This window comes from Aethalodelphis obliquidens, unplaced genomic scaffold (assembly GCF_003676395.1).
Source record: "Aethalodelphis obliquidens isolate GAN/ISIS:26980383/991018 unplaced genomic scaffold, ASM367639v1 scaffold137, whole genome shotgun sequence".
Taxonomy (NCBI): Eukaryota; Metazoa; Chordata; class Mammalia; order Artiodactyla; family Delphinidae; genus Aethalodelphis; species Aethalodelphis obliquidens.
Window position 1 is genome coordinate 89,601 of NW_020838081.1, and position 18,352 is coordinate 107,952.

General features: G+C 40.0%; 1 protein-coding gene across 5 annotated transcripts in view; it reads right to left on the bottom strand.

Moving 5' to 3' along the window:
* Nucleotides 1-18,352, bottom strand: part of SCML2 (Scm polycomb group protein like 2) — an 85,825-nt gene that overhangs the window by 41,308 nt on the left and 26,165 nt on the right. For all 5 annotated transcript variants that reach the window (XM_027099692.1, XM_027099688.1, XM_027099690.1 and 2 more), the window contains 3 exons: nucleotides 17,529-17,763; nucleotides 13,990-14,078; nucleotides 2,666-2,909 (listed from right to left, as the gene is read on the bottom strand). In XM_027099692.1, the coding sequence (XP_026955493.1) occupies nucleotides 2,666-2,909; nucleotides 13,990-14,078; nucleotides 17,529-17,763 (568 nt within the window). The remainder of the gene's footprint in view (nucleotides 1-2,665; nucleotides 2,910-13,989; nucleotides 14,079-17,528; nucleotides 17,764-18,352) is intronic.

The window sequence follows — 18,352 nt, forward strand, 5'->3', positions numbered from 1 at the left end:
CGGGCCTCTCACTGTTGTGGCCTCTCCCGCTGCAGAGCACAGGCTCCAGACGCGCAGGCCCAGCGGCCATGGCTCACGGGCCCAGCCGCATCCGCGGCATATGGGATCTTCCCGGACCGGGGCACGAACCAGTGTCCCCTGCATCAGCAGGCGGACTCTCAACTACTGCGCCACCAGGGAAGCCCTACCCATCTCTTATTCTTGTGTTTCTCAAAGTTCAAACCATGTACAGTGGAAACACCTGAGTCCCACTCCGGACCTACTGATTCAGAACCCCTAGATGTGAGCATCAGGATATCAGCCTTTTAACAAGCTCTCCCAGGTGATTCTAGTGTGAGAATTATTGTTTTAAATGTTGACGCACAAGGTTCTGTGGTTGATCCACCTCCACCTGTTACACATCCATAAATAAAATCACACCCACTGCTATCAACAGGATGTGTAAGCTGCCCACCTCCACACCAACTCCCCCGCCAGCACCTATAATCCCACCTGACACAAAACGTATTTATTTGAATGAACGTGATGATTCTCAAACCTGCTTTGTCAACCAAGACCTAACTCTTTTAGGCTTCATACCTGCATGTACATCCATCCAATGGACATGTCTACCTAGATGTCCTAAATTACCCTGAATCAGTTAAGATTAAATTCAGCTAACAGTAACAGAAAAGCCTAAAACAGTGGTTTATATAACACAGAAATTTTTCTCTCTCAAATAATAGTCTGGAATAGGCCAGTATAAAAATTCTGCTCCACAAAGTTCTCAGGGACTCTGGCTCCTTTCTGCTTTCCACTTCGAAATGCCTAGAATGTGGTCCCCATTTCATAATCCAAGATAGAGCTCCATCCAAAACAACCACATTCCTAGCAGCAGGACAGAAGCAAGAAGAAGGAAGAGAGAATGGTACATTCACTTCTCTGTAACACACTACCTGTGCTTTTATCCCACTGACAAGGACTTAAGTCTCACAGCTGTAACTAACTGCTAAAAAGGCTGGAAATCTAGTCTTTATGTCAGGCAGCCAAACTGCGTTATTAAGGAAAAATATAGGGAGACCAGATACTCAAGGACAATATCATTCTGGGCTACACATTCCAAAGTTACCATGTCCCAAATTGAACTCACCAGTTTTCAGAACACACTGTGCAATTTCACACCTTTGTGATGTGTCCACCCTACCTTTATCTCCATTCTGCCTGGCAAACTCCTTCCCCTCTCTTAACACTCACATCATGTGTCTTTTTGTGAAGCTTTCCTTTACCCGACCACCCTTCCGCCAGCCTAAACAGACCGGAGGTCTTTTGGGCACCTTCATATCTAGCATACATCTCTAGTTTTACACTGCTAATTCTGTACTGTATTTTTTTTTTAAAGTCTATCCCTCCATTCATCCCTCTCCCACTAGAAGGTAAACTTCTTGAGGGCAGAGACTATGCCTTACTTTATTTATTTATTGGCCACACCACAGGGCTTGTGGGATCTTAGTTCCCTGACCAGGGATTGAACCCGTACCCCCTGCTGTGGAAACATGGAGTCCTAATCACTGGACCGGGAGGGGATTCCCATGTCTTATTTTAGTATCATATGCACATAAATCTGTATCACACTAAATTTTACAAAAATCAACCATTAACATCTCTTTCCTAAAATTATGGCAGCAGGGAACCAAAGAGGTACCTAACAAAAAGATCATCATGGTATGTAGTATTGTAGTATAATGGGATGTGTTAAAGTTCCAAATTACAGAATATTCTAATAGCAGTTACAAGAATAATATGGCTATGTGCTCATACCTAGCCACTGCCCTCCTCCACCACACTACCTACTCATTTGCTACACCCATCTTTTTTTTCTGGTATAAATAAATAAATTTAGTGGGGTAAATTTTAAGTATGTTTACATTTGATTCCACTTATAAGTTTACATTTAACTTAGGCCAAATGATTGCGTTCTGTGCTTAGACTCCACTTAAATCTCAGCAGTTATTCCATCACAGAAGACCAGGTTAGGCATGTCTACGTCCTTGGAAGAGTCAAGCAAGAAGCTTCAATATTTTGATGACTTTTCTTTGAAAGAAAATATCTAGACTAGATGACACTATATTCAACTTAGGAGGCGCAGCATTACAACTGATAAACACATGACGGAAATAACATACTGATCTATGGTGGCTTCCACAGTCAAAAATTTTTACGGACATGTACATTTTACTTAACACTATCAAAGTATCAATTTAACTTGAAAAAACAACCAAAATCATGTAAAACATGTATATAACACTTGTTATGCCCAACCTTTAAAAAACTATCTTCAAGATACAAACAATGGAATGCCATGTGTAATTTTAAATAGAATATCAACTATAAAGGTACCTGAGCACCCCAAAATGTTTCTAGCAGCAAGGCTTCAATAGTCTAAGTGTGACTTGTAGCTTTGTCCATATTCCCCAGTGTGGACTGTCAATTCAGACCACGATGTTGTGTTGGCCCTCAAAAATTCTAATTGTAAACTTTTACCTCCAGTTCTCTAACCTGGACAGTACCCTTGCTGTTCTGCCTGATGCTCCTCAGTTGGACATGAAATCCTACTCTCAATGCCAAGAGCAGATAGATCTAACTTCAAGAAAATAAAAGAACATGTATTAGTTAGTTATTATCTTACCATAAGTTCCTGGTGGTTGTAATACATCTCCTGTCAGGCGACACCACCCAACTGGGAAAATATCTCGACAATCATACTTGCACCAATAATCAAAAGCTCCACTCCAGCCATCGAATGTGATATAAACTTCATCTCCTTTAACATTTCCAATAGTTGCAGGGCAGATCAGATAAGGGTTCTTTCTGTCTATAGCTTCAAGTTTCATTCCCACTTTAAAATTATTTACAGGTGGCTTTGGTGGTTCCTACCAAAACATTAAAAAAAAGTTTTCATTGTTAAAATGTATTAAGAAGCATTTGCTCAATTGTATTCTTACAACCTTCAGCAACCAAAAATTAAGCTTCATGTTTATCAATTAAATACAGGAAGAAACAGTTCTCACAGATTCCTCTGAAACTCTGCTCTACAATATCTCACTTACTCTGGAGCAGAGCCAAGAACCTAGAAGAAAACAAAACCAGCCTGATAGTAATTCATTCATTCATTCACTCAAGAAGTATGTATTATATACTATGTACCAGGAATTTAGCATTCGTAAGTGAACAAAAATATCAAGATCCCTGTTCTGGTGGAGCTTATATTCTAGTAGTGGTGGTAGCAGGGGTAGGGGAGCCAGACAGGATGAAGGGGAGGAAGCAATAACAAGAAATTTTAAAAGAGAGTCAAACAAACCTAAAAATATAAAAATTATAGGGTATTTTGAAACATAGTAAGTCCAAAGAGAAGGAACAGCAGCAGGTAATATCTAAAAAAAACCTCAAAGTGTAAAATGCAGATACAAGAACATGAAAGTCACACAAGTCTGGGGTCATTTATGATAAGCAATCCAGAAACAAATATTTAAAAGTATTCCTTAAGGACTTCCCTGGTGGTCCAGTGGTTAAGAATCCACCTTCCAATGCAAGGGACACGGGTTCGATCCCTGGTCAGGGCACTAAGACCCCACATGTCGCGGGGCTTGCCCTGCTCTACAGCCCACGTGCCACAATTAGAGACAAGCCCACACGCCACAAGGAAGAGCCCGCATGCCGCAATGAAAGATCCCACATGCCACAACTAAGACCTGACAGCAGCCAAATAAATAAATAAATGTTAAATAAAAATAAAAGTATTCCTTAGTTACAGAAAGTTAAAGCATGCAAATGCTAACAGGATTCTTAGAAAGACCAAGTGCTATGTTAAAAGCAACATCTTTTTTTTTTTCAATTTGCTTTTTATCCTAGTAAATGGCACCATCAGCAATCCAATCACCCAAGCCAGAAACGTGGAAATGGTCCTAGACCTGTGGTTCTCAGCCTGACTGAACATTAGAATCACCTGGAGCCACACTGCCAGCACTACTGATTAAATCAGTCTAGGTGGGGCCCAGGGCATGTTTTAATTGCCCAGATCCAACGCTGAGAACCACTACCCTAGATGCATCCTTTCCCCCTAACACAATCAAAGACCACAACCTGCCAATTCCACCCCCTAGATCTTTAGAATAACGATATTGAAAGTTAAACCTTCAGGGGACTTCCCTGGTGGTGCAGTGGTTAAGAATCCGCCTGCCAATGCAGGGGACATGGGTTCGAGCCCTGGTCCAGGAAGATCCCACATGCCACGGAGCAACTAAGCCCACGCGCCACAACTACTGAAGCCCACACTCTAGAGCCCGAGAGCCACAACAAGAGAAGCCACTGCAGTGAGAAGCCTGTGCACCGCAACAAAGAGTAGCCCCTGCTCACCGCAACTAGAGAAAGCTTACGCCCAGCAACGAAGACCCAACGCAGCCATAAATAAATAAATAAATAAATAAGTTAACCTTAAGGAGTGCTTATTTTTTATATATATATATATATATATATATATATAAGGTAACCTTCAATTGTTTAGTATATGCCAGGCACAGTTTAAATATTTCCCACATATTAATTTAATTCTCACAACAATCCTATGAAGTCAGTGCAATTATTATACCCATTTTACAGATAAAACTGATGCACAGTGGCCTAAGACTATACCATAAGTATCAGAGCTAGATTTTAAACTTAAATAGCCAACTTTGTGAAACACCCTACACCCCATCATCTGCTGGGCCAATTCCAAGTCATCCACACTTCAAAGCCCAATTCTCCTGGTCTCTTTAAGCCTTCCCTGACCAATGCCTGCCCACTCCAAGGCCCACCAAAGAGGTGATCTTGCCTTCAACTGTGAAACTATTGTTAAAATGTGTTCACTCCTCTGGGACTTCCCCAGCAGTCCAGCGGTTGAGACTCTGCCTTCCAATGCAGGAGGTGTGGGTTCAATCCCTGGTTGGGGAGCTAAGATACCACATGCCGTGGGGTGTGGCCAAAAACTTAAAAAATAAAATGTGTTCACTCCTCTATGAGACAAAGGGATTCTTAAAACCAAGTATCACTTCTTTTACATATTGTTATTTCCAGCACAGTACCCAACAGTAAGCATTTTTTAAATGAATGAACCAAGGAATCACCTGGAGAACAGTAAATGAGCTCTCAACTAACTCTTTCACCAAGATATAATTTTAAAAACCTATCTGGTAGATTGGTTCCTTTTAAAAATTCCTCCTTTACTGTAAAGCAATTATACTCCAATGAAGATGTTAAAAAAAAAAAAAAGAAGCCTCCTTTAAACCCATCTCAACATCCCATGCTTTCTCTGTTTCCTTTAGCCTTGCAATCTGAAAATTCCTTAATTCTTAGCCTTCAAAGTCCTTTTAATTACATACTCTTAATATGATTCTTAAAACCACCCTGAAGGGCTTCCCTGGTGGCGCAGTGGTTGAGAGTCCCCCTGACGATGCAGGGGACACGGGTTCGTGCCCCAGTCCAGGAAGATCCCACATGCCACGGAGCGGCTGGGCCCGTGAGCCATGGCCGCTGAGCCTGCGCATCCGGAGCCTGTGCTCCGCAACGGGAGAGGCCACAACAGTGAGAGGCCCGCGTACCGCAAAATAAAAAAAAAAAAAAAAAAACCCACCCGGAAAGTCAGCAGGGCAAAAGTTAGATTGATCAAGGATCAAAGTATTTGATAAATAGCTGGTAAGTAAGAAGCAGAGTCACATACCGACACTTCATGAAAGGGCCAAAGGTCCGTTATCAGTTATTACACATGGAAAGAAGGGGGGGCAGATTTTACAAAGTATAACCATGGAGGTTGATATATTTGTGCTAGACATTCACAGAATGCAAAAAACATTCAAGGCACATATAAGGATCACAGGGCCTTACACTGTCATTCAACAGAGTAAGAGTAAGTCTTTCCATAGCAAAGTAAACTAGATCAAATGGCAATATACATTTTCTGCTACAAAACAGATTTAAGACAGTCAAGACAAGAGAAACAGAACTAATTTTAAAATTCAAATGTATAACCTAAAAAGAAATCCCAATATGACAGTATGTTATCAATGTCACTATTGGCTGGCAAGTAACAAAAACCAGAAAATGATTACAAACAAAATGCAATTTATTCTCTAAAGATTTTCATACTGTATTAATTCTTCTAAATTTCATGAAAACTCTATCAAATTTTCTTACATAAGTACAGCCATACAAATAAATATTAATAAAGCTCTAGGAGAAAACAAATTTTTATTTTAAAAAAATCAAAGGAACTACTATTTTAATAACACAGTAAATGAAAGGACTTTATCTCAAAACAACCTCCTTCCAGATTTAGGTAACTGGCAAAATGGTTCCCTCTGCTGTCCACAAAAGGTAATGATACAAAGTTGCTTTAAAATGTGTTGTTTTTTTTTAAATAAATTTATTTACTTATTTATTTATTTTTAGCTGCATTGGGTCTTCGTTGCTGTGCGCGGTTTTCCTCTAGTTGCGGCGGGCAGGGGCTACTCTTCGTTGTGGTGCGTGGGCTTCTCATTCCGGTGGCTTCTCTTGTTGCAGAGCATGGGCTCTAGGCACGCAGGCTCAGTAGTTGTGGCTCACAGGCTTAGTTGCTCAGCGGCATGTTGGATCTTCCCAGACCAGGGCTCGAGCCCTAAAATATGTTTTTAAAGAATATAGTTCGTGGGCTTCCCTGGTGGTGCGGTGGTTAAGAATCCGCCTGCCAATGCAGGGGACACAGGTTCGAGCCCTGGTCCGAGAAGATCCCACATGCCGCGGAGCAACCAAGCTGGTGAGCCACAACTACTGAGCCTGCGCTCTAGAGCCCACACGCCTAGAGCCCGTGCTCTGCAACAAGAGAAGCCACCGCAGTGAGAAGCCCGTGCACCACAACGAAGAGTAGCCCCCACTCACCGCAACTAAAGAAAGCCCACGCAGCAACAAAGACCCAATGCAGCCCCCAAATTTAATTAATTAATTAATTAAAATATATATAGTTTGTCATCATCCATTCTTGAATGACTTCCTAAACACAAAGATATAATTTGCAAAAGCAATAGCTAAAATAAACAAGGGATCATTCTCTTTTACTGTAAGAAAATGATTCTGTTCTAGAAGGTGGCTAGCAAAGAATGGCCTTTTAACCTCCCTCCTTGCTTACCTACAATATGGTTCTCCTTACAGGCTACTTTTTCACATATCCCTGTGATTGAAGCCAGTCTCAGCATTACCTACATTACCCTTCTGCCTGGAATATTTTTACCCTTGTAGTCTCAAGGTTCATTCTCTCCCTTTCTCCACATCTTCACTCAAATGGCAACTTCTCAGCAAGACCTTCCTGGCCAACCTATCTAAAATGTCACCCTCCCTTCTCCTTAGCATATAAAACTATCAAACATAATACACATGTATTTATTATGGCTTACTATAAATTTACCAAGCTAGAAGGTAAGCTCCATAAAGCCTGGAGTTTTTTATAGCTTTGTTTACAGCTACATTCCTAGAGTCTACCTGTGATCACAAACTCCTATCCTTAATTTCTACTTCCTTACTTTTAATCAATTACTTCTTTGACCTCATCAAGAATTGTAGTCCTTTAACCTTCATTTATTCATTTACAAATATTTACTGAGTGCCTACTAAATGCCAGACACTACTGAAGGTTCTTGATATATATTAGCTAGCAAAATAAAAATCTCACCTTGCAGTGCTCACATGCTAGTAAAGAGAAAGATGAGGAACATAAGTAAAATATATTCTATGTTATATGATAAGTGCTTTGCAAAAACAGAGAGAGAGAGACAGAGACAGAGACAGAGAGAAGATCAGAGTAAAGGGAGATCCAGAGAGCAATGTAGGGGAGGGGTTGTGCAACTGTAAACAAGGTAATCAGGACAAGCCTCATCTGGAAGGTGACATGTGCACAGAAGCCTGAAGGAGGTGATTATTAACCATGCAGTTATCTAGAGGAAGAGTGTTCTAAGCAGGGCCAACAGCCAGGGCCAAGGCCCTAAAACAGGAGATGTGTCTGAAATATTCGAAGAACAAGGAAGCAGAGAGTGGCTAAAATGCAGTATGCAAGTGGGAGGGCAGTAGGAAACAGGTCAGAGAGAGAGTGAGGGGTCGTATCATGTAGAGCTGTGGAGGCCACTGTAAGAACTCTGGCTTTTACTCTGAGTAAAACAGGGAGCCCCCTGGGTGGTTTTGAGCAGAGGAGTGATATAATCTCACTTTTTTTTTTTTTTTTTGCGGTACACGGGCCTCTCACTGTTGTGGCCTCTCCCGTTGCGGAGCACAGGCTCCAGACGCGCAGGCTCAGCGGCCATGGCTCACGGGCCCAGCCGCTCCGCGGCATGTGGGATCTTCCCGGACCGGGGCACGAACCCGTGTCCCCTGCATTGGCAGGCGGACCCTCAACTACTGCGCCACCAGGGAAGCCCCTCACTTATGTTTTAAACGGAATACTCTGCTTGCTGTGTTGACTACAGACTGTAAGGTTATAAATAAAGAGATCTATGAAGAGGTTACCACAGTAATCCAAGTGAGAGATAAAGGCAGCTTGTTCCAGCCTGATAGCAACGGAGATGGCAATAACTGGTTGAATTTCAAATATATTTTGAAGGTAGAGCAAATAGGGTTTCCATATGGACCGGATGTAGTATGTGACAGAAATAATCACCAAGGTTTTTGGCAGAAGCAAATGGAAGGATAGTTGCTACTCCCTGATATGGGAAAGGCTGCAGGTGGAGCAGTTTGACATGTCTGTTAGACATCCAAGTAGGGATACTGAGTAGGTAGGCTGGATATACAAGTCTGAGATGGGAGCAAAACATCTGGAGCAGAAATATAAATTTGAAAGTCACCTACATACAAACTGTATTTAAAGCCAGGAATTAGATGAGATCACCAAGGAATTAATACAGATCAGAGTTTCTCGAACATGACACTACTGTCATTTGGGACCAGAACATTCTGTTGTAGGGGCTGTTCTGTGCAGTGTAGGATGTTTAGTAGCATCCCTGATCTTTACTCACTAGGTATAAGTAGCACCCACATACACACACAGTTGTGATAACCCAAAACGTCCCCTGTTGAGAACCACTGTATAAAGAAGAGAAGAGGGGACTTCCCTGGTGGTGTCCAGGGGTTGAGACTCCACGCTCCCAATGTAGGGGGCCCAGGTTCGATCCCCGGTCAGGGAGCTAGATCCCACATGCATGCCGCAACTAAGAGTCCGCATGCCGTAATGAAGATCCTGCACACAGCAACAAAGGTCCCACGTGCTGCAGCTAGGACCCGGCACAGCCAAATAAATAAATAATTAAAAAAAAAAAAAAAGGAAGAGAAGAGGACCAAACACTCTAACATTCTATCACACCCGTTCACATCCAGGTTACAGTGCATCATATCACCACTTTCTTCTCAGCACCCCAAACCAACTTATCCCCTTGTCCTTGTTCTGTTACCTCCAAACCTTAGTTCAATATCACCATCCACTTTACTATTTATTCTCAGTTTCCAAGCACTGCTGGAGAAAAGTCCCACATGCTTATTACATGTAGTGCTACACATATTTAGTCTTCATCCTCAGGTGAACCCTCCAAAATACTGTCATATTTCCCTAGGTCGATCCCTCTCCCATCCCACATGGCACCTATTCCAAACTTTTATCATTTGCCTTAAGACCAATAATGTTTCCTCACTATACATTCATTACTTCGTTAACTGACTTTCTCCTAAACCACAGAGTAAGCTCTCTGCCTTGGTGTTAGAATATAGTAGACTTTCAATCAATGTATGAATCCTTCCCTCCAGCCTTTGTCAGTTTCCTATTTCACAGTAAATCGAGGCCATCAGGAATGAACTCTATCAATATTCTGCCCCCACAATTACAAATTTAACTCTATCTGGGGACACTTTTCAGCTGGTCTTCAGTTCTTGCTAATGTAACTGATGAACTTCCTATCTACCAAATAGTCAAGAATCAGCTTTCCTTTTAACTGACCTCTACTAAGTACCTGATATGGGTACTTATACATCATGAAGGTGAGTGGGTATTTCTCAAGGTTCTAAACTTGACACTCTTCTCTTTTCCTTCTATATATTCTCTTTGGACTAGCTCATTCATGCTCAAGGCTTCCACCCCTACCATTTAAGCTGAAAACTCCCAAATCCACGTACCCAAGCCAAACCTTATTTCTAGGTTCTAAATACTTTATGTCTAATGTCTGGTGGTAGTCATTCCTCCTCAAACTTCCCAGAGGCACTTCAACATGTCAAAAACTAAACCTATCTTCTCCCTCTCTACGTATTCATCTTCCTGTACTCCCCCATCCTTTCTTTATTCATCGAACAAACAAGTACGTACCAGGACGTATGATAGGCACTGCAAATACAAAGCCATATTAACTTTTCAAAACGAACTCACAGTCTAGGAACCAAGAGACAGTGAAAATAATAATATAATCCAATAACCACAAAGACTGACATATGGGGGACTTTCCTGGTGGCACAGTGGTTAAGAATCCGCCTGCCAATGCAGGGGACACAGGTTCAAGCCCTGGTCCGGGAAGACTCCACATTCCGTGGAGCAACTAAGCCCATGCGCCACAACTACTGAGCCTGCACTCTAGAGCCTGCGAGCCACAACTACTGAAGCCCGCACGTCTAGAGCCCGTGCTCCACAACAAGAGAAGCCACCGCCATGAGAAGCCCGCGCACCGCAATGAAGAGTAGCCTCTGCTCGACGCAACTAGAGAAAGGCCCGCATGCAGCAATGAAGACCCAACACAGCCAAAAATAAATAAAGAAATAAATAAATTTATTTATTTTAAAAAGACTGACATATGCACAAGGCGCTACAGAAGTATAAGAATACAGAGGCAAAAATAGGGAAGGTATCCTGGAGGATTTAATGCCTGAAATGAATCTTAAAATAAAAATAGGAATTAACCAGAGATAATCAGCCTAAAAAAAGGAATATGGTATGGACAGGCTATTATAAGCAATTCAGAACATAAAATCCAAAGCAAGAAGTGGCAACTGTAAACCAGATAGATCACAGAGCACCTTAAAGGCCATATTAACAAACTTATACTTCATCCTGAATGCAAATGGTAACTTCAAAGGAGTTTTAAGTATGGAATGATGTGATATGGCTTCTGTATCAGATATTTCTAGCAGTTGTGTTTAAGGGTGACAATTATAGGCAGTTATAAGGCTAGTTGAACAGTCTAGGCAAGAGGAAAGCCTGCACAAGGGGCAGTGGTATTAAGGTTAGAAAGAAGAGACACAACAAAGAAATAATTAGCAAGCTAAGTAGGTGGGCCTTCCTAATTAATTGGCTATCCAGAGGCCAGGGTCAAGGAGGAGTGAGGATTTAAGATGGCTCCTGGCCAAGTTCCAAGCTTGGCTGAAAAGAGCACCCCACAAATCAGTAAGAGTAAGAAAAGAAATCCAGTAGAAAAAAGGCAAAGGCTATAATCAGGCGATTCACAGAAAAATAAAAGGCCATTAAACACATTTTAAAAGTTCAATTTCACTGGTAATCACTTCAAGGCAAATTACAATGGGATACCATTACCATTCCCACCTCCAAAAAAAGATTTACAAAATTTTAAAAGATAGATAATATTCATTGCTAGTAAAGGTGTGGGAATATGAATATATCTATACACTAATACTGGAGCATAGTTTGGAACACCCTTTTAAGGTGCAATTTAACAGTATATTTCAACACTTAAAGCATACATTCCCTTTGAACCAGGAATTCTACTTCTAAGAATGTAGGCATTCACACTTATATAAAAAGTTCTATATGAACTATAGAACATTCTATAAGAATGTCCATTGTAGATGATTTAAACAAGAATATGGAGACAACCTAAACATCAATCCTTAGGGAGAGGTTAAATCACTTACGGTAATCCATACCACAGAAGAGTACAATACAACCTAAAATATATATGAAACGAAATGGAAATTTCAAAAAAATCCATATTTTAGGGGAAAAACTAAATCACAAAATATATTCCAATTTATGTTTAAGAAATAAAAGCCCACATATGTTTGTGAATGCACAGATAAAGGTCAAGAAGAACATTTTGGAGAGAACAGTAGAACGGAGGAATGGACGGGATAAATGGACACTCATTTTTCACTTTAGTTAAGTATATAGTTTGATTTTTCCCCCCACACAAAGGTAAATTACTTTTATAATATTAAAAATGAAAAACATAATGTGACATGTGGCATGTGGCATGTGACTAGCTGATAAAGCAACTTAATAAGTAAAATAGATCCAGTGGCTTTTCTAAAGCCACAGCCTAAGCTAGTAAGTATTTAATAAAGACTACTACTAAACATCTCTTTTGTTGTTAGCTATCCTCATATATGCTTTACACAATGCCCAAAGGGACTGCATTCACCTGTGCCCCTTGCTGGTAGGGCAAGCCCACTTACAGCATTCATGCTGCTCAAAGCTATACTCCAAGATTTTTTCTTTGCAATGCAGGAATCATGTCAAATGACACTGCACATCTTTATATCTTTAATCTTCTTGAAAAGTTTTGAAAACGTACAATCAATGTTTACCACTCCTGATATGAATGGTTGTAATAAAATTTAAGTGACTGAGAAAACAATGAGGACAGAGAGTGAGAAAGAAATATTTTGACCCGTAATTTAACTAAAACTTGGCTTTCATTCATTGTTTCTTAACACAGTGTACTCTTTCAACATTTTCTCAAGAACATAAACTATTTTTGGAATTTTCCCTCTTTGTTATATAACAAGTATTTCCTTGTAACAAATTCTTTCTGATGACTGTTTATAACATTCTTTTACTTCTGCAACCAAATCTCTCCAAGTAACTTTCAAGTGAAAGTTTCAACTTTCAACTTTCAACTTTCATTTTCTCCAATATCAAAGAGACCACTAACATAGCAAACTGAGGCGAAGCTTCACTTCTGAAGGTACATAAAAAATAATAACAAACATTTGCTTCCAGTAGAGTACCCCTTTTTGTATCTGAGGTCAAGAAGGAAGGTACTAATTCATTTTGACTACTGGATGATTAAAACTGAGCCTTTTTTATGACTTGCTGTTACGGGCTGAATTGTGTTTCTGTGTCTCACCCCCCACCCAGCCAAAATTCATATGTTTAAGTCCTAACCCCAGTACCTCAGAATGTGATTGCATTTGGAGATAGGGTCTTTAAAGAGATAATTAAGTTAAAATAAGGCCATTATGGTAGGCCCTAATCCAATATGACCAATGTCCTCATAAGAGGAGGAAGTTAGGATGCAGATACGTAGCTCATGTATTCTTTTCCTCCCAAAGAGGAGAAGACGACTATCTATAAACCAAGGAGAGGGGCCTCAAAAGAAACCAAGCCTGCTGACACCTTGATCTCAACTTCTAGCCTCCAGAGCTGTGAGAAAATAAATTTCTGTTCAAGCCACTGTTATGGACTGAGTTACATCTTCCCAAAATTCATAATTTGAAGCCCTAACTCCCAATGTGACTATATTTAGAAACAGGACATTTAAGGAGGTAATAAAGGTTAAGTGAGGTCCTAACGGTGGGGCCCTAAGCCCATAGGACTAGTGTCTTTTCTAGAGAAAGGGAAACCAGAGATTCCTCTCTTCCACGCATGCACAGAGAAGAGGCCATGTGAGGATAGAGCGAAAAGACTATAAGCTGAGAAGAGAGGCCTCACCAGAAACCAACCCTGATGACACTTTGATCTTGGACTTCTTGCCTCCAGAAATGTGAAAAAATGAATTTCAGTTATTTAAGCCACCCAGTCTGTGGTACTTTGCTACAGCAGCCCAAGCAGACTAATACGCTTGCCAATCAAGTAATTTTAAAACCATTTTTGCTTTCCATATCAGAGAAGACAAAGCATTTAAGCACCCACTGAAACAATAAAACCACAGGCCAGTTGATGGAAGCTTTTCATAACATCTTTCTCACCTTCTTAAAGAATGTTGCAGGTGCCATTTCAGATCCACTCAGTGTTCGCAAGAGGAACATTGGCCAAGATGATGTGTTCATCTGGTACCCTATTTTATAAAATAAAGCAGAAATCAATTTTAAAAAGCCTCCCTGTGATATTACAGCAAGGTGGTATTAAAAAAAATGTTTCATTTACCATTCTCCTTCAGAGAATGACTTTCTTATTGACGAACTCAGGAAATGGGCAAGAGGAGCTGGTGTACCTTCCAATCAGTGCTACTGTATCCACTGTACTATTAAACAAGAATGCTACAGTGGGGGTAGAAATTCTCATCTTAAAGAAGCCACTAGCTAGGGTTCACCAACATACACATATATGTTGGGAATGGGCAATACTAGGAGAAATCCAAGCCAGAGCCCAAGAGAGCTTCCATTCCCCACCAACAATCACACACGCAGGGTAAAAAGGCCGCAAAAGACTTCCAGTCCCTCTTTTTCCTCAGAGCCTCTGCCTTATTTCCTTTCCGAAAGACAGTTTTCTGTCAAACTCAGCAAATGTACACTTGTGATGGTGCATTTCACCATATGTAAATTTCGCCTCAAAAGGGAAAAAACCTGTAAATAAACAGTGGACTCTAGTTAATGATATGCATGCGAACGTATTTAGGAGAAATGCACTGATGTCAATAACTTATCCTGAAGTGCATTTAAAAATATGATGGACTGATGAATCGACAGAAGGACAGATGGACAGATAAGTGATAAAGCAAGTATAGTAAAATGATAACCGGTAGAGCCTAGGTAGTGGGTATGTGGGGGTTCACTGCAAAATTCTTTCACCTTTTTTGTAGGTTTGACATTTTTCATACATTATATTGGGAAAAAAGACAGCTCTCACTTTAGTAAACTTTGCTCACTAAATGATCTTATCTTAGAACTTTTATCAGATACTATCAAAATAGACTCGACAGGTGTCTTCTCTAGAGATCTCATCAATTAATGGTGAATATCACAGCATCTGGCATGTGTAGCAGGGAGCAGCGATCTGCTAGTTTTAGTATTTTCTGGGGGCAATCTGTTACATGCAACACTTGCCTCCCTTGATGCCAGAATTGGTGAGAACTTGGCATGCATCCCTGATGAATACATGCATTAAGATAGGGAGGCACATGAATCACATTGGCAATGGGTCCATCAATAGGATAAAATACGCAAGGAAGTTCAGACAGAAAGTCATCCTATAATGATCATGTACCAAAACACCCTTAATCTGACTAGGAAAATAATTGTTGCTAGGGAAAAATGGGGGAGGGTTGTTACACACTCTCTTAAAATAAATCAGTATTATTAGTGATATATAATAAATAGTTATCCACAGCATGGATTCTCCACACTGTGGTTAGAATAGTACATAAGAATCATTCTCTGGTCCTTATGCCTTTCTCTTAACCCCCATCTTATCCTATTACATGATGTACCACGATTTTCTTTTTTAATTTAGCATTTTTCTTAATTCTTTAATTGCCTAAAGTCAAACATAGATTAAAACGTCAAAAAAAGATCAAAGTGCACGTTAAAAATTCAAACATAGATAAAACTAATCCATGATATTAGGAAGTCTGGACAGTAGTTACCTTTGGGAAGGAGGAGGATATGACTGGGGATCAGCAGGAATGGGGCTTCTAGGGTGCTGACAATGTTCTATTTCTTGATTTGGGTGTTGGTTATACAAGTGTGTTCATTTATAAGCTGTACACTGTTCTCCATGTATGTTGAAACTTTAAAAAAAACCTTTTAGGGACTTCCCTGGTGGCGCAGTGGTGAAGAATGCACCTGCCAATGCAGAGGACATGGGTTCGATCCCTGGTCCAGGAAGATTCCACATGTCACGGAGCAACTAAGCCTGTGTGCCACAACTACTGAGCCTGCGTGCTGTAACTACTGAAGCCTGGGTGCCTAGGGCCCGTGCTCCACAACAAGAGACGCCACTGCAATGAGAAGCCCATGCACCACAACGAAGAGTAGCCCCCGCTCACCACAACTAGAGAAAGCCTCTGTGCAGCAACAAAGACCCAACGCAGCCAAAAAAAAAAAAACAAAAAAATACAAAAATAACACTTTTAAATAATAACCTTTAAGGTTTAAATAAATAAAGCTTTTAAAAAGGAAAATGAAATAAGTTGTGTTACATTAAAATGGAAACTATTCAAAAGCGCCTGATGAGCAAATTGGCAAAAACTGTATTTTTTATTATGTGCTGTCAAAAAAAACACTCATCAGCATGTATTGCTATTTATTTCATATTTTTAATTAATAAACTCTAAAAGTAATTTGAAAAAAGAATGATTATAAACTTGGTTATGTGTTTGAAATGCTGACAATCACAATAGCTATGTTTCCTTTAAACAAAATACAAACACATAGTATCATATTGTAAACAGAGAAATAAAATCCAAACAGGGAAGAACTAAGTCTCAGGTTTATATTATGTCTCTTACAGAATTCTGTATGAATTAAGAAATACTATAAAAATAAACAACGAAAAATGTGAATGATATGAAGAAAGAAAAGGGGAAAAGCATAAAACACATACACCCTAAACCATCTTCTTGGAATAACACATCTCTGATTAGTTTTTTCAAATATTTTAAACCAAATTAGGAATAAGTAACAATTACAGCAAGGACAGTATAAAAAGATATTGCTAAAAGAGTAGTTATTATTATCTTACATTTTTGGTTCTCAGGGAGTTTTTCACTAGTAGGAGACAAAAAAAATCCATTCTCTCACTGTGCTTTATAATAGAGAATTTTCATTTTTAGCATTGTAAAGAAACAAAAGCCAATACCCACCATTCACTCAGAATGTAGAAGTAATAAACTAAATCCTTATATTCTACAGAATACCATGGTACTCTTATTAAAAGAGAAAATTTTTGCACAAAATTAGTGTCACACACTTCTTACCTTTTAAAAACCTGGTCAAAATTGAGAGCTTTGTATTAAAAATCTTTGCTGAAGAGTTCCATCCATCTCCTCCTTTTCAAAGATCTATAGGTACTGACTCCTACCCCTCTCACCATGACTTCTTCCCACATAGGTGTAATGAAATTTCCAAGTCTGAAACTGGAGTCCCGATGTAAAATCATACCCTTCTGCTGTGCTCATCCCCATACCAAAAATGATGAATGGCTCATTAGACAATATTGAGGGAGGAAGTGACTCATATCAAATGCTACAAACTTCTCCCCCAGAAGGGTTTCTGAATCTGCCTGTGTAATCCAGTAGAGCTGCTTTTGACATTTCAAGTTTTAAGGCAGAATGAGTCTTGCTCTGGAGTGGGGAACCTTTAGCACACAAATGCCAAATATGTACTTAGGTGAAACTCTGTAACATATGGTACTGAGTTACTTTCTCATACATTCTCCACAGTAACCACCTGACTATCTATTTGTAAGAATGCCCAGAAGAAGAGATTTTTAAAAGGCCAGTTAAAATTATTTCTATTGAATATTACATTAACAAAAATATGTTATTTTAAGAACTGTTTATCCTTACCCAGTGGAGGCCGAAGTAAGTCCCCCTCCTTTTCACATGTCCCAACAGGCTGTATGTCCGGAGAATCAACAAGCCGCCAAAAATCATTTCTGTTGTCACTACCATCCAGTCTTAAACGTAGCCTGGCACCAGTAATTCCAACGACTGTGGCGATACATATTGAAATCATATTGCGAGGGTCATGGGCTTCCAGTTTCATACCAACTTTGAAGTCATTAGCTGGTGGAATCTGGGACTATATATATACATACATATAAATAAAATTTTGTTAAAACGCATCAACTATAAGAAAATCAAATGGTCAGTTTGATTTTTAAGTACGTTTTAAGTAACAGTCACAGCAGTTGGTGAACAAAGTAAGAGCTATAAGGGTTAAGAAAAAGATCTTCTCCAAACCCTCTCCTTGGCTTGACATGCAGCCTGACTTGGCTGCCCACTGCTGGTCTTGCTAATCTGCCCACTTCCAGGCAACCCAAATACAGCCTCAAAAATGCATCCTGAGTGGCTTTCTAAAATAAGAATATGATTAGGCCATCCCCCTTAAAATAAGCCAAACGGCAGCTCACCACTGCCTAACATAAAGTCCAAATCCTCAGTACAGGTTAAAAGCCACCGCACCTTAATCTCATTCCCATACTATCACTTCTATCCACTTTGTGCTTCAGCCACTCCACACCATCCCTTAACACTCAGGTTCTTTTACACCCACGTGCCTTTGCTTTGGATGTTCTCTCTGCCTGGAATATCCCTCCCCTCATCCCAATCACCTCAGATAGCCACCTCTTCTGTAAGCCCTCCCAGTATAGTTATCACACTTTTCATAA